Source organism: Microcebus murinus, chromosome 15, assembly GCF_040939455.1.
Source record: "Microcebus murinus isolate Inina chromosome 15, M.murinus_Inina_mat1.0, whole genome shotgun sequence".
Taxonomy (NCBI): Eukaryota; Metazoa; Chordata; class Mammalia; order Primates; family Cheirogaleidae; genus Microcebus; species Microcebus murinus.
In genome coordinates this window covers 35,751,780-35,773,957 of record NC_134118.1, presented here as the reverse complement: position 1 = coordinate 35,773,957, position 22,178 = coordinate 35,751,780, and the positions used below count along the sequence as shown (strand labels likewise).

The 22,178-nt window shown below is 44.7% G+C and overlaps 1 protein-coding gene across 6 annotated transcripts in view; it reads left to right on the top strand.

Moving 5' to 3' along the window:
- TMEM131L (transmembrane 131 like) overlaps positions 1 to 21,935 on the top strand; it is a 161,645-nt gene extending 139,710 nt beyond the window's left edge. For all 6 annotated transcript variants that reach the window (XM_020280152.2, XM_076010569.1, XM_012783657.3 and 3 more), the window contains 9 exons: positions 7,963 to 8,087; positions 10,736 to 10,902; positions 11,956 to 12,141; positions 13,827 to 13,905; positions 15,193 to 15,275; positions 17,142 to 17,262; positions 19,350 to 19,438; positions 20,604 to 20,743; positions 21,524 to 21,935. In XM_020280152.2, the coding sequence (XP_020135741.1) occupies positions 7,963 to 8,087; positions 10,736 to 10,902; positions 11,956 to 12,141; positions 13,827 to 13,905; positions 15,193 to 15,275; positions 17,142 to 17,262; positions 19,350 to 19,438; positions 20,604 to 20,743; positions 21,524 to 21,799 (1,266 nt within the window). In that variant the 3' untranslated portion in view covers positions 21,800 to 21,935. The remainder of the gene's footprint in view (positions 1 to 7,962; positions 8,088 to 10,735; positions 10,903 to 11,955; positions 12,142 to 13,826; positions 13,906 to 15,192; positions 15,276 to 17,141; positions 17,263 to 19,349; positions 19,439 to 20,603; positions 20,744 to 21,523) is intronic.
- Positions 21,936 to 22,178: the final 243 nt, after the last annotated feature.

The following is a 22,178-nucleotide window of genomic DNA, read 5'->3' as shown; positions in this document are numbered from 1 at the left end:
AGAACAATTGTGTCCTTTGAAGTTGATATGCAGGTGCAAAGGCAACAGGCAGACATCCTTAAACACAAATGAACTCATGAGGCTTACTTGAAAAATCAAGTTAATGAAATTGAGCTAACCAAGATAGGAGTTAAAATAAGGACTCAAGATTGCAGAAGTCATAATAAAGATCTGTTGTTGAGATTTCAATCCATTTTATATCCAGAAAGATGAAACAATTGGCAGTTATAACTTCAGAATAGGCTGCAAATATTAAAACTTTAACAAAGTAAAATTATTAATACAATGTGCAAAAAACAGGAGCAGGAGTTGGGATTGAGAAGTAGGTGAAAATAAGTTTTTGTTTTAGTCTTTCTTGGTAGACAATACTATGTAAAAGTGAAACATGTAATTTGAAAGAGTTAAAATTTAAGAAAATATTTTTTACAATCTTTTTCCTAACCTTAGATCCTTAAGGAATTAATATATCACATGTAAAAGAAACAATTACTTGAAAACTGGCAGTTCCCTTGGTTCTACTTTATTTTTCTTAGGATAAATTCATATCAAATTGAGCCTTAAATTTTTATTTAAGAATTATATATAGTTCCAGTGTTATAAATTATTCCTGTTATCTCTCCTGCCATCCTTACATGTGTGTAGGCTCATAGAAAAATATTTAAAAATAGGTTTGTGAAATAATCAGTGGGAGAACAGTTATTTCTGAGTGGCGGGATTTAGGATGATTTCTTTTTCCTTTTTTTATTTTATATGGCTTCATTTTGCTTAAACTTTATAGCAAATATGGATTTTTTGTTTATATAAAATGGAAGTGATACAAAAACAAGTATGTGACAGGTAATCCAAACTGGGAATTTGTGGTTTGTTGAGAAAGGCAAGATATTTCTGTGTAATTAAGCTCCAAAATTAATAGACAGTAGAGGGATTTCAGAGATTGAAAAGTCAACTTGGGCTGCAGTGGTCTGGGAAGCTCCTGGAGTGGGTAGAAACTTGTGCAGGTGGCTGTGGAAAAGCAAAGAGGGAAGGTGGGCAGCAGGCACCTCTGAGCCCCCCAGAGGGGAGGCACCATTGAGGCATTGGGAGCAGGCTTCAGTCATCTGATTGAGAAGAAGCCACCTGTTGGGAAGTAATGGGAGGGAAGGGTCAGGATCTTAACCAGACTGGGAAGGCCCTTGAATGCTGATTAAAAGTTTAGACTTTATTCATTGGATCTCAGTGGGAAACACAAATGGTGGCGTAGGTGAGTGTAGAGAACTGGAGAAAAGTTGGCTGCTAAGGAATTGCAGAATCAAAATTTTTAAAAGCATGTTTGTCTAAACAAAGCATTGTTATGGAGGATTTGGCCTGAGGGTTGCCACTTTTGGGACCTTACTGCAAATCTTGGAGAGCTATTGAAGGTTCCTGAATTGGGTAGGGGGTGGTGGGTGGGGGAGAGGATTGGAGGGTGGGTAATAAATTGGAAACAACCTGGAGGCTGTGATCTTCTTGAAGGTAATAATTGGGTATTTTTCAGTTCAGTTTCACAAAGACTGGCAGGATGCCTGCTAAATAGAACCAGATTAGTAAATGTTTGAAAGAATGTGAGAATGATCCATTTTTGGAAGATTAGCCTGAGTGTGTGGAGACTGAGTTGGAGGGGGAAGAAATAGATACCAGGTCTTTTCTAACAAGGATGCTGCTGCTCTGGCAGGAGGTATGCTATAATCAAGGCCTTATTTGGGCAGGAGCCAGGGGTACAGGATAGGAAGAGTAAATGAGAGACATTTTAGAAGAAAAACCATCAGAACTTCTTAGCACTAAATTGCATAAAGGAGAGGAGTCATCTTTTTTACGTTGCCATTTGCAAAAGATAGCTCCAGGGTTCAAAGCCTAGGTGATTACAAGGTGGGGGATTCTGATGTATGTGACAAGCTCATTTTTATATCTGTCAGAGCAATGTTGTGTTGTAGTTAAGAGCATGGACTTTACAGCCAGATTTTTTGGGTTCCAATCCAGCATATCACTTACTTGCTCTGTAACACTGGGCGAGTTACTTACAACGCAGTTTCCTCCTCCTGCAAAATGAGGATGGTAATAGTATACCTACCTCAGAGGGTTGTGAGGATTATTAATGGGTTATCAATGGATTATTAATACCTCAGAGGGTTGTGAGGATTATTAGTAGTACACCTACCTCAGAGGGTTGTGAGGATTAAATGGGTTAATGTGAGAATTGCTTTAGAATGGCAGCGCTTACTAAGTACTGACAAGTAATAAGTCCCAAAGAGTGACAGGTATGATGATCATTACCAGTGAGAGGGGTGGCTGGACTTTGAAGTGATGCGTGTGGTAGACAGCAGGAGATAGAGAAGTAGAGTGTCCAGAACAAGTCAGGCCTGAAACCTGAGATTTGGGAGTTATCCCTGTGGCGGTTAGACGTGGATTCTCTGAGTTGTAATGCAGAGGGAAGACAGGCGCCCGGGTCTGAACCTGGGGTGGCGGGGGTAGTGTTGACGTGCTGAGGGTGCAGGTATAGCAGACGTACAAAAATCTAGGCCTAAAGGTGCTTTCAAGAGCAGAAATAAAGTCAGTTAATTTGGGTAATGAAGTTAGGAGTCGAACTTGACATCCTTTTGATATGGGCTGTGGAGACTTACCCATTGCCCCGCAATGAAACGGAAACCAGCGCCGACGCCACAGCCTTGAGTGCTGGGAGGAGGAGCTGAAACGGATTACCCAAGGTCCCCTCTGCCCAAGGTGGCCCTGAGGGGCATTGGTCCTGCCACTGGCTCCTGTCTACTGAGTGTGTGGACACCATTCCAGGCTGTGCCCTCAACCCCGAAGTCTTCCCTGGCTCTCCGTGCCAGACTTAATTGGGCCTTTAGTGATGGCAGTTTTCTTAATGTATTCAAGTTATTTTCTTCTCTGTGTGTCCTCACCATTAGTTCTTTAAGGGCATGGGCCTTTTACCTCTATTGCTGGAGCTCAGACAGTGCTTACACTTGGTCCCAGCAGTCACGTGAGGTGCTCCCTCCTTGTCTGGTGTGTGAGCCGTGGAGGACAGGCATCTGCACCTGAGGTGGCAGCCAGTTCCACAGGAAGCATGCCTGTCCCAGGGTTTGGAGGACTCAGGCAGAACCTTGTGGCCCACGGTTGTCACCAACTGGGTCAACCAAGGTGGATTTTTTGGTGCAGATTTGGGGGCTGTGGTTTGTCATTTCTTTGCTGTCTCTGTGACTCACTCCCTGTTTTGTAGAACTGTTCTTTAAAAATCCCATGAGTGAACTTTTCCATTTCATTGTTCATTTGGGGAAAGTCATTCTCAATAAGCACATTCCCCAGTGCAGTGCTCAGTGTTTATTTTTCTTGCACATTCTTAGGGCCTAACTTTGCAGCTTAGAAAATTGTATAAATCTGTCTATATAGTACGTCGGGAACATTCCTCTAGATTTATTGGCAAGGAAGGTTGAAGCCCAGGTTTGGAATCCACAAACTCAATTTTAGCCCTAGCTTTTTATTTTCTTTTAAGCAGATTTTTTTTTTTTACCTAGAAAAGTAATTCATGATTGTTACAAAAACATAAATATGAGGAGGAAAACTTTTTTCAGTGGTTACATAACATTTCATCATTTAGCTGTGCTATAATTTAAATCATTCTCCTGAAGTTGGACTTTAAGGTTGTTTCCAACTTTTTACTTTCATGAATAACTGTGATGAACAATGTCATTCATAGCTCTTGCCAGTGTACCTAATATATCCTTGTTATAGATTTATAGATGATACATCCTTGTTACAGATGTTGAGAAATAGAATTAAAGGGTATCAACTGTTTAAGGCTGCTCATGTGTGCTGCTAGATTGCTTTCCACAAAGTCGGTACCCATTTACATTCACATGCGTGATATCTGCAAGTGCTGACTTCATCCTCCTCCCCAGCTTCAGTTGTTTGCAAAATCTTGGTCAGTGCGATAGGTGAACACAGTCGTGTTTTGTTTTTCATTTCAGTTTGCATCTTACTAGGGAAAGGTGAGCACTTTCCTTCATTTAATTTTTTGTAAAATTCTGAAAAACACTACCCACCCACAATCCTGCCACTGAAAAGAAAGCCTGCAAATTAAGAAGTAAATATCTCACCCAGTTCTTCTTCCACTGCTCAGAGGCAGGCAGTGCTAGCAGGGTCCTGCTTCCCCAGCTGTTGCCTGGTGTTTGCAGGCATAAACATGCATCATGAACACATTTGTGTTTTCTGAAACCAATTGGAAAAATTATATAGAAGCTAGTATCAATTGCCTTTCCTGAAAACATGATTTTACAGTGTGTCCCAAAAGTCGCCATACATAGGGAAAAATGGAAATTGTAGCTAAATATACCTGTATTACAAAATATTCATTACAAAATTTTGTGAAGTGATCCTCCTGCCTCAGCCTCCCGAGTAGCTGGGACTGTAGGCGAGTGACACCGGCCACCATGCCCGGCTAATATTTCTATTTTTCGGAGAGTCAGGGTCTCCCTCTTGCTCAGGCTGGTCTTGAACTTCTGACTGTAAGCCATCTTCCTGCCTTGGCCTCTCAGAGTGCTAGGATTACAGATGTGAGCCATCTCGCCCACCCTGTATTTCTTCTGTGAACTTACTTTTTATGTCCTTTGCCAATTTTTGAATGTTAGTGTTTTCTTATTTTCTGTAAGAGCACTGTATATGTTAGTGGTATTAACTCTTTATCTATCAGATACTGTGCATCAAGAGTTTTTTCCTAGTTCGCCCTTTCTTATTTTTCTTTCCTTTTACTTACATATAGTGGCTTTGAGAATGCCCTGTGGAGTCATTCTGTGATTTCTTCCTTTGCTTTTATTAAAGCTTAGGAAATCTTTCTTTACCCTACCATCAGTTAAATCCTGATGTTAACTGATAAACTTGTTAGTTAAAACCTCTGTCAGGGAGATTGGCAAACTTAACTATTCCAAATAGTTCAGTAGTTAGGAGGATGATGATCATGATGATAACTAAGTCTCATATAAACTGCCTACTAGGAGACAAGTAATTTAATCCTCACAATAATCCTTTGTGGAAGACTCAGGAAACTGAGGCAGAGAGGCTAAGTAACTTTCCCAAGATCACCTAACTGGTAATCAGGGAGAGAGATTTAAACCAGGCAGTTTAGCCTCAGAGCCATGGTCTTCGTTGCAGGTCTGCGGGACTCAGTGTCGTTAGTCTAGTCCCGCCTTCCTCTCTGGGAGACCCTGAGTACCGGAAAGCAAAGAGCTGGTTTGCACTGTACTCTTCCTCGGATTTCTTGCCAAGTCTGATGCTTCCGTTCTCCGGTTCACTTCCCCTCTGTGTTCCATCCACTCCTCCACTGCAGACCTTCCTCTCTCAGCCCCACGGCAGCCGGATCCTTGTTCACTGCCGGTTGCTTCTGATTTTGCTCCACAGATAAAGGTCTTTGGTTGGTTTTTCATTCCTCGCTACATCTTTTATCCTTTTGCTCTCTCATCTGGAGCTTTGTCTTGTCCCCTGCTGTGTTGCTCATGGACCCTGTGTCTTGATCATTCCACTTACACCTCTGGGCCAGCTTGTCCAGCACGCTCCCTCCCTTTCTTTTTTTTTTTTTTTCTCTCGAGACAGAGTCTCACTTTGCTGCCCAGGCTAGAGTGAGTGCCGTGGCATCAGCCTAGCTCACAGCAACCTCAAACTCCTGGGCTCAAGCAATCCTGCTGCCTCAGCCTCATGAGTAGCTGGGACTACAGGCATGCGCCACCATGCCCGGCTAATTTTTTCTATATATATTAGTTGGCCAATTAATTTCTTTCTATTTATAGTAGAGACAGGGTCTTGCTCTTGCTGGTTTCAAACTCCTGACCTCAAGCAATCCTCCCGCCTCGGCCTCCCAGAGAGCTAGGATTACAGGCGTGAGCCACCGCACCTGGCCTCCCTCCCTTTCTTGACACTCATGGAGGTTCTGGCTTGCTCCTGACTATCGAGTCCCACCTCTCGGTAGTGCTAAACGTACTTGCCCTCTTGCTTGCACGGGATGGCAGTTCCAGCCAAGTGTCAGCGTGACTGCTGGCCAGCTCCTGCTTTCTCTGACCCCACTTAGAGGTGGATCGTTTATTTGCACCTAACCCTGGAGGGATGGAAAGGCTCGAGTACTTGCTGTGTTGACAAACCTTTGTTGGCCCTTGAGTGGACAGGGTTGGGGAGAGGGAAGCTCTCCCTCCCAGTTAGAAAAACACAAAGGAACAGTACATGAATAAATACGGTGTGTGTCTAAGTTTAACATTGGATCATGAGTCTGTCTTTCCTGTGTCTGTTTAGCATCAAACTTAGGAATTAGCATAAGGTGTTGTAGATAGGGCTTTGTATGTTTCACTTATCAGATTTTTAAAATATCTTCAGAATCAGGAAAAAGTTAATACATACTAATTGGGGGGAAAATTAAAGGAGTATAAAGAAGAAAGCAAAAATTCCATACTCCTACTGCATACACAGTTAAAATTTCCTTTTATTTCTAGTGTGTGTGTGTGTGTGTGTGTGTGTGTGTGTGTTGTGGTGTGCACATTGCTTTCGTAGATGCATGGGGATTCTAGTATCCCAGGCGTAGGACATGTAGGTAATGCATATGTGTTAGTCAAACGTATGTTAGAACTTCATGGACTCCTACTCTGATTTTCTGGATCAACCTTCTGAAAAAGAAGGTACAATTAGCCAAATGTTTGCTTTTCATGAAGTGAGAATCCTGAGGGTCGATAGGAAGAGGACTCTTTTGCACCATAGGATTTGCCTCTGGGAGGTCCCTGGAGAAGACATTTTCCTCTCGAAGAGACATCACACCTTAAGAGATGTGTTTTTTTAAGCCCTTGAGTCTCGGTGTGTGAGCGCCTGCCTGCTGACAGTGTCCCTGCTTTGAGGGGGGAGTGTGTGGAAGGAAGAGGAGTAGTAAGGAGTAGTAAGTATTAGAAGGTATTAAAGATTTGAGCTGCTTTAAAATTTGAAAGAGCAAGGAGAATCCCACTCCCCTTGGGCCTGTTAATAGGCTGTGACTGTCATTAAAAGAGAGAAAAGCCCAAATTTAAAAAACTGTACATATTTAATACATATACTTTCAACTTATATATATGCACATCTCATGCTGAATTAAGTTTTTTCAGAACCACATCTGAAAACATCAAGCGGCCGGGCATGGTGGCACACACCTATAATCCTAGCATTTTGGGAGGCCAAGGCAGGAGGATCTCTTGAGGCTGGGAGTTTGAGACCAGCCTGAGCAACATATCAGGACCCTGTCTTTACAAAAAATAAAAAAATTAGCTGGTGTCAGGCACGCCCCTAGTCCCAGTTACTTAGGAGGCTGAGGCGGGAGGATCTTTGAGCCCAGGAGTTTGAGGTTGCAGTGAGCTGTGATCGAGCCACTGTAATGTAGCCCAGGTGACAGTGAGACTGTCTCCAAAAAAACAAAAACATCAAATATATTCTTGCCTTATTTACCCAAGCAGCTTAAGCTAGGTTGGAGCATTCTGTGGAGGTTTGGTTGTTCTCCTAAAGTTCATCTGTAAGCAAACAGAAGCATAAATACACAACTCGCTCCAAAGTTGAGTTTTTACCTGATTTTTCTTCAGTAGTAAGTAATTCATGTGAGTTGCACATACCAAATTAACAGGTGAAGGGTGGAGGATTTATTACTGCTAAAGTTAACAGCAAGCTGACCATAAATTGCTAGCAGATGTTTTTCTTTTTTAGCCCCTTAGGAATTTTATAGGCAACAATTCTTTTTTTCTTTCCTTTCTGTGGAGCTTGAGGGAAGTAGAGCAAGGAGGGAAATGAAAACAAACTAGAGATTGAGAAACATATGTCTCAGTTTCACCAGTGCTAGGACATTCTAAATTCAGATGGAGCTGGTCTCAAAAGTTTAAAAAAAAAAAAAATCACAGGTTTTTATTCATGTTTACTCTGTTTTAAACCACTAAACATTTTCTTTTTTCTCTTTAGCAAGAAGATCCTTCTAGGAAGAAGAAGCTTCAGGAGAAAAAGGAAGGAAATTTACAAAATTTAAATTGGAATAAAAGCCGAACATGTAGAAAAAACAAGAAAAGGGGTGTTGCTCAGGCTTCAAGGTGTGTAATTTTTACTATCCCTTTACAGTTTCGATCTGTTTTTCACTTTACAATTTTGCATTTAACTATTATCTTTTAATCTTATTTCTGTTACGCTGGATACAGATGAGAGTGTAGGCGATTGTATTTTGAGATTAAAATATATTTGTAAAATTAACATTTTTGCATTGTTTTCACTTTGCTAAAAATACCTTAAAGCGACCCAATTTTTTTGAAATGCTAAAAGCTGTGGGAGGCTGTAGTGAAAAAGCATAAGCCATCCCTCCATGGGAAGAAGCCCTTCCTTCTGCCTGAGAAGCGCAGGAGTGTCTGCAGAGCGGGAACGGGAGAAGACCGCGCGATGTGGGCAGGCCGCCTGTGCCTACTGCGGCCACTGACTGGCCGTAATAATGAAGTAGAACTGGAGAGAAAAGAAGGTTACCACTCAGGTTAACTTCGCTCCAGTCCTGCGGACGTAGGCTCCTTAGCAGCCGTGGGAAGTGAGGGGCCCAGATACTGCGTGGTTTGCTTAAAGCCAGGGTTGGTAAGGGGCAGAGGCAGAATCGGGAGCCAGGCGCTTTGGCACTCTGTTTTGGACAGCTCGCTTCAAGGCACGTGCTTTCCCTGAACTCCCACGTTCTTATCTGTAAACGGAGCCAGACAGGGATCGTGTAGAATCCTGTATTCTTGCTGGGATGCTACAAATAGCCCCCTAAATGGAAGTGTACGTACATTTCTCAGCTTGAGGATTTTTTTCCTGCCAGGTAAGTAGTGTGTGCAAATCCCCCCACAGCGCCCCACGTGGCATATAGTCTCCAAGTTTTGGTTTCTTATGTTAGGCTTCCAACACCCCGGCATGCACACGTGGCAGCGTCCGGCAAAGACGTGCTCCCCTGCCTTTGCCTCCTGGGATCTATGGACAGAGGAGCCCCCTCCCAGGGCCCTGGTGTCACACGGAGATGCAGTCCCAGCCTCCGGATGGGGAGCAGGCACTAAATCTGTGGAGCAGGCACTGAACCGCAGCTGCCCAGCAGTGAGGCCCATTTCCTGTGCAGTAACCCCCGACCCCCCACTCGGGCTTGTTCTTTTGTGTTCTGGTATCTAGGGATTTCTCTTTTCTTGTGAGCTCTGCTAGATACATAAATGTATTTCTGTTAAATTTTTTTCCAGCAGTTCCAAATCCGTATGGGGAAAGGGTTCCACTGTGTTGCAGGGGAGCTTGTTGTCGGGAGGGAAGGCTGGCAGGCCGCCCGCCGGCACCAGGCCACATATGGTGCTGTTTAGGGGCCTGCTCCAGCCCCGGGGGACGTTGCAGTCTTGAGCTCAGAGCCAGTGGTTTTAGCTCACGACAAACTCCCCGGCGATTCTTGCATGCGTTCCCTGGGTAGTGGTCAGGGAACGGCGCCAGGGTTTCTTTAGGCTCTGCGTCCACACTCAGCACACCTTGGGCAATCAGCAAAATGCAAATAGGAAACAACATACATATATCCATTATTAATTTCCTGTTAACACTAAAATGTAATTATTGGCAGACGATTTTCCTTATTTAGGCCTGGATTATGTAGACTAAATGATTTGAGTATTCTGTAGAAAGGAGAACTCAGACCTCGATATATTCATATACATGTATTTCTATAAACATTTGATTGACTGTGAGGTCACTTAAAAGTATATTTGCATGACATGAACATATAGAAAGATATAAAATTAGAGTGGAATTCCACCAATTAAATAATGTTATACATTTTTAAAAGCAGATTTCTGACACACTGAAGAAATGAATAAGTTGTTAAAAAATAACTTTTAAGTAGCCCGTAGCTAATCAGAATGTTTTTGGACCATGATGCATACGAAGTAGGTTGTTGTATTGTCTATTTCCTTGGCGCTGGTGTCTGTCTAAATACTCTTTTTTACCTTGATTAGAAATCAGTGAAATCACCCAGTACAGCTCACGTATTTGATCTTCTTACCTGCCATCCTACGAACCTAGTGCTAGGTACTGACGTTGGACCGTGTGAAATAATCACCCAGTTACTCCTGTAGTATTTCCTACATTTCCATATGCTATTTATGAAATTATATTGCAGTTCTGCCCTTGCGTCCGTGGTCTTGTAAAAGAGGAATTGTTCAACTTTGAAATCCTCAGGGTAAGAACCGTATTCTTCTTTGTAGCCACCGCACCTTTCATAACAGTACGTGGTGTGTGGCGGTCACTGCTCCTATTTAAGGAGTGTTTCTCTAAATGAATGAAGGAGGATGTATCTAAATTATCTCTGAGTCCCTCCAGCCAGACACCAGCAAGCAGGTTCAGCTATGGAAAATCATATTTCACACTAACAAGGAAAATAAGCCATGAGTTGTGGGTTCTGGTTCTGGTCCTGCCACTTACTGTGTGACCTTGGGTTTGACCTTGTGGAGTCTTAGCCCTTTCACTGTAAACTGTGAAAATAGATCAGATGAGCTGCAAATTAATTCTAGTCCTAAAATGGCAAGGTCCTTTCTTACTGGCATCCCTTCCTGCTCGTCATATTCTCCCACCAGAGCCAGAGAGAGGAGGCCTCAGGTGGTCCCAGGTTCATATTGTCACCTCTAACAAGTCCCGTGGAAGGGAAGTCTGTATGTGTACATGACTACATAGGGATGTGACTTTTTGCGTGTGGCTCTTCCAGGCCTTCTGAACAGAGTGAACTGAAGCTTGTGTACAGTGACTTTGAGAGGCCTGAGCTGAGTGGCGACGTGGATGTGAGAAACTGGGGTGCACAGGAAGACGCCAGGGAGATGTGTAAAGCGGATGCTGCGGTTGCAAGCGGCTTGCCTGCAGCACAGAGAGAGGCAGGTACGTCACCATACTGAGCTACACGTGAGTGATGCTTCTCTTGGGAGTTTTGGCTCCTCTAGGAAGTATTCAGTGAGAGAAATGGCATCTCGACACTATATCTTCACGGGCAGCTTAGCTAATTAAAGCCCATTGGAAAGCTGTCAGGGTGAGACCAGACAGCTAAGATTCTTTTGAGCCTGAGTAGGCCTCTAGTGTCCCCCAAGCAAGACATCTGGCCATTTGTAACTGTCCTCTTGCATGTTGCTGAAGGAACAGTGGCTGCTTGCTCCAGGTAGGAGCCCCTTGGTGTAAGAGAGGAGCAGCCAGGTGAGACGGTGCTATCCCCTTACCTGAGCCAGGCTGTCGCCCCACCTAAGGACTGCTGGGCAGTGTCCCTGGGAGTGGGAGATAGAGGGCCACCCAGTGCTAGGTCCAGGGTCAGGTGCAGGAGAGTGAGGGGGCTGGAGGGACATTGAGTTTGGCAGTCCACTTGGAGTATAGCGTGGTAGAGGTTTGCAACCCTCTCAGTCAACATACACTTTCCCCAGACTCAGGCCCCACGTTGGTGCACACAAGCCAGTTACCTGGCTTCTGCCTCTGCCCTCTGGTTTTCACTCCTTGGACAGGTGTGTTGCTTTTTGTTCTTATTGGAGGTTCTTCCCACCCTCACGTCAATAATATTTTGAAACTCCTAGTGGACATCTTAATAAATGAGAGGGAGAAAATTACCTACACATCTCCAGTCAAAGGGAGTAGCCTCAGTTTTCTTGATAGAAGTCGTTTGTTATTTCAAGAACCATTTTTAGATCACAGTTATAGCTGGTAATTGGCCGTCTCAGCCCTTAATTGTGCATGCCTCAGGTGGAGTAGACATAGCCCATCCTGTTGTTTCCTTAAGTGCCACCATCAGTTCCTGTGACCTCCTTCTCTGCTCTTGCTAGGTGAGAGGTAGCTGACCCGACAGCTGCACCTTGCCCCTCCCCTATTTTTGCCTCTCTCCTTTTGTTACAAATGGCACCAAGGTGACAGCTGTTTCAGTGGAATGTGACTGCCCTCCCTCACTTCCCACAGAGGGTTACTGCCAGAAACCTGAGAGGAAGTGCGCGGACAGGTTTTGCTCCGATTCCAGCTCGGACTGCGGGAGCTCCTCGGGCAGCGTGCGCGCCAGCCGCGGCAGCTGGGGCAGCTGGAGCAGTGCCAGCAGCTCCGACGGGGACAAGAAGCCCGCGGTGGACGCCCAGCATTTCCTGCCGGCCGGTGAGTGCTGGGCAGAGATCCAGGCGCGCTCTAGTGGCCCCTCTGCCTGCCCCTCCCGAGTACCCGGTACACAGCCAGAGATGGGCCTGTGGGCTCCAGTCTTTGCTTTGGACTTCATTCACTTTCCTTTCTTCCCTCTCTCCTCCCTCTTTCTTTCCCTCCATCATCATCATCATCATCATTTTTATTTAGTGTCCGCCTTTGACGCAGTTCAAGGAGCATCTACATTGAATTTTTCATTTGTACGTTCTTTTTATTGTATTAATAGTAAAATATACGTGACACAACACTTACCATTTTAACCGCTTTTAAGTGCGCTGCCCTGTGGTGGTAAGTACATTCACGTTCTCGTGTACCCATTAAGCAGTGACTTGCCGTTCCTCCCTTCCTGTAGCCCCTGGCAACCACCCTTCCACTCTCTGCCTCTGGATTGGCCCCCTCTCGGTATCTCGCGTAAGTGGGGTGGTGCAGTGCGATTATGTTTTTGTGACTAGATCATTTTGGTTAGCATAGTGTCCTCAAGGTTCATCTATGCTGTAGTGTATGTCAGAATTTTTCTTCCTTTTCAAGGCTAAATAATATTCCATTTGGAATAAATCACATTTTGTTTATTCATTTCTCTGTGAATAAACACTTGGATTGCTTCCACCTTTTAGCTGTTAATGAACAATGCTGCTGTGAACAGCAAATTTTTGAGAAATTTAATTATACAGGAGAGAGGTTAAAGAAGCATCTATGTTTCTATCATCCTGAATCAACAGCTCTTCTTCTTTTTTTTTTTTGAGACAGAGTCTTACTCTGTTGCCCAGGCTAGAGTGCCTACCTCACAGCAACCTCAAACTCTTGGGATCAGGTGATCCTCCTGCCTCAGCCTCCTGAGTAGCTGGAACAACAGGCATTCGTCACCATGCCTGGTTCATTTTTTTCTATATATTTTTAGTTGTCTGGCTAATTTCTTTCTATTTTTAGTAGAGACCGGGTCTTGCTCTTGCTCATGCTAGTCTTAAACTGCAGAGCTCAAATGATCCGCCTGCCTCGGTATGAGCCACCGTGATGGCCTAACAACTCTTAATTTTGTCACATTTGCTCTTGTTTTTTTTTTTTTTTTAAAGAAAAAATACTTATCATCTGTCAGCTTCTCCGCCCCCACCTGAAACAATCACTGTCCACTGTCATGAATTTGGTGTGTATCCTTTCATCCATTTTTTTATTTTACATTCATATATCCATCAAGAAAATACAGAATTATTAGTCTTTAACTTACATAAATGGAATCATAATTCAGTATAGCACCTTGCTCTTTTTCACTCAGCTTGTGTTTTTATAGGTTTCCTACAATGGACATATTCCTTTATAAGCTGGGGGAAGGGACACTGTAGTTTATGTAGTTAAATTTCTCTTCTCAGGGAAAAAAACCCTATTAAGAAGTTACATAATATTGATGGTTTCAACTTTTCTTCATTATGTAGCATTATTAATCCAAAATTCTTATAAACTGTTGAGTTAACTTTTCAATGAAAAGATAAAAGGCACCTTTTAAAAATTAATGTGTGAGTATCAGTTGAAAGTGAAAAATAAATTGCTCATTAGGGCCTAGTGATACTAAAAATATGCGTTTTAATACAGAATATATACAGTTTATATTTTCAAAGCTTGTGATAATGTGTTTTTTGTTTTTATTGCAGGAGACAGTGTTTCACAGAATGATTTTCCTTCTGAAACTCCCATCTCCTTGAATCTTTCTCATAACATCTGCAACCCCATGTGAGTTTTTAATTTTCCAGCTTTTGCGGTATATTTCATGTACTTTCTATCAGGTACCATGTTTCTTCTTTGTACTTGATTCTGCAGGTTAAAATGTGAAAACCCTTTTATTTTTATTATTTTTTTTGTTTGTTTTGTTTTGTTTTTTGAGACAGAGTCTCGCTTTGTTGCCTAGGCTAGAGTGAGTGCCATGGCGTCAGCCTAGCTCACAGCAACCTCAGACTCCTGGGCTCAAGCAATCCTTCTGCCTCAGCCGCCCGAGTAGCTGGGACTACAGGCATGCGCCACCATGCCCGGCTCATTTTTTTTATATATATTAGTTGGCCAATTAATTTCTTTCTATTTATAGTAGAGACAGGGTCTCATTCTTGCTCAGGCTGGTTTCGAACTCCTGGCCTCGAGCAATCTGCCCACCTCGGCCTCCCAGAGAGTTAGGATTACAGGCGTGAGCCACCGCGCCCGGCTGAAAACCTTTTTAAAGATGCGGGAAAGTTAAAATCGGATTTTGTTATTAATTCAGAAGGAACAACCCTTCTAAGCAAACACAGTTCACTCGGGCCTATCTCTGGTCTCAGTGGTCTTTTCAGTGATACAGCCATGGTAGAAAATACCTCACTTCTGAAAGTAGAAAGAGGAAGCAGTAGTTATTATAAAGATAGGAATCATCTGCCCTTTGCTAGGCCTTGACATACAACTGAGCTTTGATGATTTAGAAACTTTTGCAAGAACCGAGTAGATAACCCGCACGTTTGCAGTTCCACTTGTGTGACGATTGCTGCAGCATCGGGCAGAATAAACAAGCTCCTTTTCCTGAGTGAGAGCAGAGAGCATGGTGAGCGAGAAGGAGAGGGTTTCGGAGTGAGAAATGTCGTCAGGTTTCCTAGGTGCCTGCCTCGTTGCGAGAGGACAGGAGGATGCAGTTAGATGGGCGAGTCTGTGAGGAGTGGACAAGGAAAGCCCTTTCTGCACTGGTTTTGTTAGGGGTGGGAGGTAACTGAGAGACAGGAATTGCTAACAGCTGGCGGTGGGCAGACCCGAAACCGCAGGTTACCTTAGTTAAATTGTTTTTACTGTTTGTTAATTAACTAAAACAAGTCTTTGCTAGATCTTAGGAATTTAATATTCCTCGACTCTTTTCTGGATGTGTAACCTTTACATTCCTAAGATCTGTATGTTTCCCGGAGGAAGATTGCGTGTAAAAACTGGATCAGATTTGGTTGTACAGTATCAGTATTTCCTTGTACAGAAAAAATTCAGTGGTTCCTCCTCTGCCCGCTCTCCCCACAGTGACGTGAACAACCTCCCGCAGTACGCAGAGCCCTCCTGCCCCGGCCTTCCCGCCGCGCCCGCGGGCGCCGAGGAAGATAAAGGTGAGGCGCGTTCCTCGCTGCACACGCCAGCCAGGCCGCTGCGCCATCTGTGTTCCTGGCCGTGGGCTTGAGATGACAAAGCGGGCTGAGTCGGGCAGGGCCGTCACCAAGCCGTGCTCCCTGCGTTAGGAAGCACCTGCTCCAGGGACCCTGTGTGTCGACACTGAGCTCCTCCCCACGGCCGAGGCACAGGTGCCCTGTGCCCCAATATGGTCCCACAGCTCACCTTGTCTTGGAAGCCTGTTGATGTGGCCTCAGCAGCCTTGGGGACCAACCTTGCTCCTGCTCCAGGGATGAGGCTGAGAGCTGGGCCCCTCAGACCTTCTGCAGGCGAGAGGACAGTGGCCTGGGAGCGTGGAGATAGGAGTGGGTTGGAAGGAGACCCCACTCCTGCCTGGGGTCTCTGATGGGAGGTTAACACCAGTTCCCCGAGTTTTTCTTCTCCTTTCCTCTTCCTCCTCCTCTTCTTCTGCCTCTCTTTGTCTTTGTCTTCGGTCTTCTGTTTTATTCCGGGGCTGCTTTCCTGCCTAATGAGGGTCAGGAATTGCGGCAGAATAAGCTGATTTTTACTCTCCGTGGCTTTAACACACATACTTGCTTTTGCTCACGTAAATTATTGCTGCTCTGCACAGTGGAGAGTTTTTTCTTTGCAAGCAGAAGGGTTCTAAGCTATTCCTTGGATTAAGTTTTGGATTTGTTGGGTTATCAGCATAAATATTCGTGAATTGGAGCTCATGGTTAGTACAGTAAAATAAGTGTCTTCAATTTAAAAAATCTTAAATTCAAGAATCCTTAGTTTGCTGAGGCAAGATTTTGGGGCCGGTTTAGATGGTACCACCTTCTTTCTGTAACAGAGAAGAGGTGGGATTTAGGGGAAAATAACAATCTGTGTCAAAGCAAATACCCTTTAGTGCCTGAGCTTGGGGTCCCCAAATGTTTTGTAATAGGCAAGAAGCATGCCTGCCCTTTCCTCCAGAGGGAGGCACTATATGTTCCAAGGCTTTTGCTTAGCAAACATCTGGGAAAAGATAGTCGGGAGCAGAGGCCATTGGTGCCTCTGTTGGCAAGATGTGCAGAAACGGGGGAGACTTGTCTTCAAGCAGTCAGCCTGCTCAGAACCTTCCCTTAAAGGATTGGGGCATTTACTCTGCTTGAGATGGGAAGCTGCTGGAAGGTTCTGAGCAGGCTGACTGCTTGAAGACAAGTCTCTCTTGTCTCTCTTGTCTTGTCTTCTCTCTTGTCAGGCTCTGTCCTCTGCTCATCCCCCACTCCTCTGCTCCTACCCCTGGCCACACTGATGCCCTTGCTGTTTGAACTCATCACCTTGACTCAGGGTCTTGCTATATTCTACCCGCTGTTTGGGCTGGGCTTCCCTCTGCCCACTTGGCTCAGCTCCTTGCCTCGGCCACATCTTTGGTGAGCTGTCCTTCAGCGAGGCCTTTGACCGCCCTGCTTAAAACCACGGTGTTCCCCATAATAGCACACAGAGCATCTGCCCTGCTGTATTTCTTTCTTCTTTTGTTTGTTGTTTGCCTCTGCTCACCTGAGTGTAGCTTGCTCACTGCAGCATCCCTGGTGTCTGTAACGGGGCCTTGCGGAAAGCAGGCCCTCGGATGCTTAAGTGACTCTCATCTTGTCCAGGTCAGGAGACGGTTGCACGCCATCTGAAGTGATGGTCAGAGCAATGTGCTGTTTCACCATTAAGTCCTGAAATGACATCCCGAAAGGCAGAAGGAGTGTATGCTCCTATGGGTGGCGTTGGGGGATATTTTCTGGAGGGACGCGCAGTTGAGCGAGTGTTGCCGAAGGGCAGGAGGGGGGCCGGGTGGGAGATGGTGGACTGAGCCGCCTTGTTCTCTTCCTTAGGTCTATACTCGCCCGGAGACCTGTGGCCCACCCAGCCGGTGTGTCTGGCGAGCGGCTTAACCTGCGCTCTGGAGAACAGCGGGCCGTGTGTGCTGCAGGAGCCCGGCCCCGTCCACAGCAGGTACAGCTGCTCCTCACCGTGCTCAGCCCGAGCACGTGCAGCCGGGATTTGAATTCAGTTTGTTAGGCATTCCTTACAAACACGAGGCCAGGCTCCTTCCTCGGTGTGCTTTAGCTGCCTTTTATTTTTTTTATTTTTTTATTTTTTTTTGAGACAGAGTCTCACTTTGTTGCCCAGGCTAGAGTGAGTGCCATGGCGGCAGCCTAGCTCACAGCAACCTCAGACTCCTGGGCTCAAGTGATCCTACTGCCTCAGCCTCCCGAGTAGCTGGGACTACAGGCATGCGCCACCATGCCCGGCTAATTTTTTCTGTATGTATTAGCTGGCCAATTAATTTTCTTTCTATTTATAGTAGAGACGGGGTCTCGCTCTTGTTCAGGCTGGTTTTGAACTCCTGACCTCGAGCGATCCACCCGCCTCGGCCTCCCAGAGTGCTAGGATTACAGGCGTGAGCCACAGCGCCCGGCCTTTAGCTGCCTTTTAGAGTTGTTGTGTTGTGATGTCTTAGAAAAATACAAACCAGGCATTGAAAGAAACATGGGAGGAAATAAAAGTAGTAAAGCTGGTGGCCATATCATTACTTCCTTTTTTTAAACTGAAGAGATGATCTGTTCATACATGAGAGGCAAATTTGAAAAAACAATCCCTCATATTTCCTCTCCCCTAGCAGAGGAAAGATTTCCATTTTTCCACGGCCTTACTCTTGAACCCATTTGAAATATTTTTTTACCTTTTATTTCATCATGTTATGGGGGTACAAATATTGTTAGGGCTACAAATATTGCCCCTGTCCCCTCCCTCCCCCGGACATGCCAGAGATTCAAGCGTGTCCAATCCCCAGGCGGTGGGCACCGCACACATCATGTCAGTATACACCTCTCCCCTCCTCCCTGCTCCCGCCTGCCCACCTCCCAAAATGTTTTTTTTTTGACATTTTGGTTACATTGTATATCTTTGCCTCTCCCTAAGAAGGGTTAGATTTATGCCCTTCCCCTCCAAAATGCTCGCCACATCCCTAAGATTGGGTTTCTCCTCCCCTCCCTGAAATATTTTTTTTCTTTTTTTCCTCTTTTTTTTTTCTCCTTTGAGGACAATAGCTTGTAATCTGGATACATTTAAAATTTTAAAAGATCAAATAGTTTAGGTATTGAAAAATAGTTACATAATGGCAGTTTCTGAATTTTACTATTTGATATTTAATGTGCCATTCGATTAGTGGGCTCTAAGAAAATGTTAGTATCTTTATTGGATCACAGAATCCATTTGAAGGGGGTTTTTGTTCACCTAACTACAGCAGTATTTACTTCTCATTTCTATAATTAAAATCCAGTTTGGGCTGGGCGTGGTGGCTCACGCCTGTAATCCTAGCACTTTGGGAGGCCGAGGCGGGCGGATTGCTCAAGGTCAGGAGTTCGAAACCAGCCTGAGCGAGACCCCGTCTCTACCAAAAATAGAAATAAATTAATTGACCAACTAAAAATATATATACAAAAAATTAGCCGGGCATGGTGGCGCATGCCTGTAGTCCCAGCTACTTGGGAGGCTGAGGCAGTAGGATCTCTGAGCCCCGGAGATTGAGGTTGCTGTGAGCTAGGCTGACGCCACGGTACTCACTCTAGCCTGGGCAACAAAGTGAGACTCTGTCTCAAAAAAAAAAAAAAAAATCCACTTTGCAGTAGTGATCAGAGTATCATGAATTATAGTCCTTACAGTTGTGACTTCCCTAAGATGAATGCCGGTCTTGCTCTGAGTGGAAGGTAGACATTTTCATGTTCAGGTCCTTCCAGTTGTTCCTCCACGGTGCTAATAAAACTGCAGGCCTGGATTCTGTCTCTAGTTAGCAGACATGATGGCAGAGGAAGTGTGCTCCTAGTCCAAGCCATCCATCCTGCAGGCGGAGCCTCATTGGTGACGAGTGTTTAGTAAGTCTTTGATTCTGTGACTTGAGAAAGTACATCTTTTATTTCCCCCAATTGGGGCATTTGTGGTGATTAGGAGGCAGAGCAATACAGTTGTTTTCCTCTTTCTTGACTTGATGTGTTGACATCCTGTTTCTGAAGCCAGACCTCTTGTTTTTTTTGTCGCAGTTTCATCGATTGGAATGCCATGTGCGAAGGCCAGTTTCCCAGTGTGTACTGTCCATTGGAGTTGAACGATTACAACGCCTTCCCAGAAGGTAAGAGCTATGTAAACAATCCCAGTGCCATTCTTTTATTCTCAGAAGGTCAAAGCAGGCAGTGTGTGGACTTACAGCACTAACCTGCAGGAGAATGTGCCTGTTAGCGGTGAGCAGGCTTTGAATGAACACACAGTTAGGCTGCTAAATGGGCTTCATGTGGATCCTTTTGTACCTGCCATATATAATTTTATATAGCCCTCAAAAAGCCCTCTAAATCTGGTATCTGGGGGCTTCTACAAGTAACTCTAATTCATTTAGTCCTTCGCATGAGGTAGTATTGGGTTGTTTGGTTCTGTGTGGACCTAACATTGTGGGTTATCCATTGGGAGGCTGGGACTTTAGTTGTTTGCTGTTCTTTTTGGGCAGTCAAGTCCCACATGAAATAGAAATATTTACCTGCTGGTTCTTCATATCCTGACTCCTCTGCCCCTGGGTGGTATTGCAGAAGAAAGGAAAGGGGTTTGGAGGGGAAATTGTGGAAAATTGCAGATACTTGGGCTCAAGCGTCTATGATAATAAATAAATATATGAGATTTCCCTGATCAAATGTAAAATGCTCTTGTTGTACATTACTGTCTGATGGTGATTTCTTATACTAGAGCTCCCTTTTCAGGGAAGGGATAAGCCACATAGGTATTCTCGTCTAGATTCCGGTGTGTGCATTGTGTTGTGCTAACCACCAGAGGGTGCTTCCGTCACTTCCGTCCTACCATTGTGAGGCTTCATGTTTATTATCCTCTCACTGGTACCTAAGAAGTGCTTGGTTTCACGTTGCTTTATCAGCCAATACGGTATATGTGTGGGTGGCTGAGGATGGTGTGACAAGTAATAAAAATTTGTTTTAAGGACTGGTAAGCATCTTGACACCATTTAAGTCTCCAGTAGTATTTTAGCATACTTGGTGTAATAGAAAGATTCCCATCAGATACAGAAAAATAAGCCCAGAGGAAGACCTTCCACATTGAGGGTTTCCCAGGTGGTGTGTCTGGTGAAGTTTTAGCCTTGAGAATGACAGTGAAACAACATTCCTGGTCCACACACACAGGGAGAATTTTAACTTGTCAATGTAGTTAAAGCTTTCACAGCTGTTCTGCCTGAGAGCGAGAATTCGTTGCTCTCCATGAAGGTGTATACCTGTGTCCATGTCTCCCGTTTTTTGCAGAAAACATGAACTATGCCAACGGCTTCCCCTGCCCTGCCGAAGTTCAGACAGACTTCATCGATCACAACTCTCAGTCTACCTGGAACGCCCCACCCAACATGCCTGCTGCCTGGGGACACGCCAGTTTCATCAACTCTCCGGTCAGTGTTGCCGTCCTGTGCTGGGAGCCCCAGGGCAGCTCCGAGTTGTTGCTGGTGCATCTTTAATCCTGGTCTCGACTAGCATTAGCACTGGGTTTGGTTTGGGTCAGCCAGAGGCTGGCTTGGTTCTTGTAGATGACAGGAGCCAGGGCTGGCCACCCTCTGACAGGACCTGACAGTAGGCAGACTGGGGGATCTTGCCGACAGTGATATTCTAGCCACCCTAAATGAAAGACTTCCCCAAATACAACAAGTGGTGATCATTTGTAGATAAAATTGAACATGGGCCAGGGAGGCCTCTGTGATATGACTCACTGACCTTTTCATCTGTGATAAGAGATGAAATGAAAGTCCCAGGAAGGTGAGTGGGTGGTCAGGGCCTGGGTCCTGAGAGCCTCCTGCCTGTGACCACCCACCCCTCCCTGCTAAAAAGCCCAACATTTTCCCCTTTCACATCTACCTGACACTTTTTTTTTGCAGATAAAGGGCATTTGGCTGTGAGTGGGTTCTTCCTTGGGTTGCAAATAAGGTTATCTAGTTAGATGAGGATTACACACACACACGCACACACTCTCTCTCTCTCTATTACACTTTGAGAGAAATGGAGTTAAAAGCAAGCCAGATCTAATTTGAGAATAGTTTGATAACTTCCAAGTTAACTTGGATTGATACCTGTATAGTATCCACTGGTATATATTCAGTCTCGACATTGCTTTCTAATGTGACTTGGATGGTTTTGTTTCTTTTAACCTTTTCTTCCCCTCCCCATTTGCACTTCAGCCCTACCTCACGAGCACCCGAAGCTTGTCTCCAATGTCTGGACTTTTTGGTTCCATTTGGGCCCCGCAAAGCGATGTGTATGAAAATTGCTGCCCCATCAATCCTACCACGGAACATTCTACTCACATGGAAAACCAGGCCGTCATGTGCAAGGAATACTACCCGGGGTTCAACCCGTTTCGTGCCTACATGAACCTGGACATATGGACTACCACGGCAAACAGGAACGCAAACTTCCCGCTGTCGAGAGACTCTAGTTACTGTGGGAATGTGTGAAAAGAATTGGATTTTTAAACAATGTGAATAAAGAGGCTTGTGTTTTGATTGCTAGTGTAAACTGGTTGTTCAGATAGATTATGACATTGGTGGATATTTTGGCACTTTTATATGAAAATAAACTTTTTTTACGAAATCTGGGTGCTCTATTTTTTTAACCCTTCATAAACCAGTGGTGGAAACTAAACATCCGAAAGTCAAGTTAGACATGCGAGATGTTTTGAAACAGAACAAGGGCGACTTCTCAGAAGGTAAGAGTGCAGAAAGGAATGGCTGTGGTGGTTTTCTCCTCCACGAGCATCAGAACCACCCAGGAGCTATCAAAACATGCAGTTGCTCAGGCGCTATTCCTAGAGATTCTGACTTAATTGATTTGTGG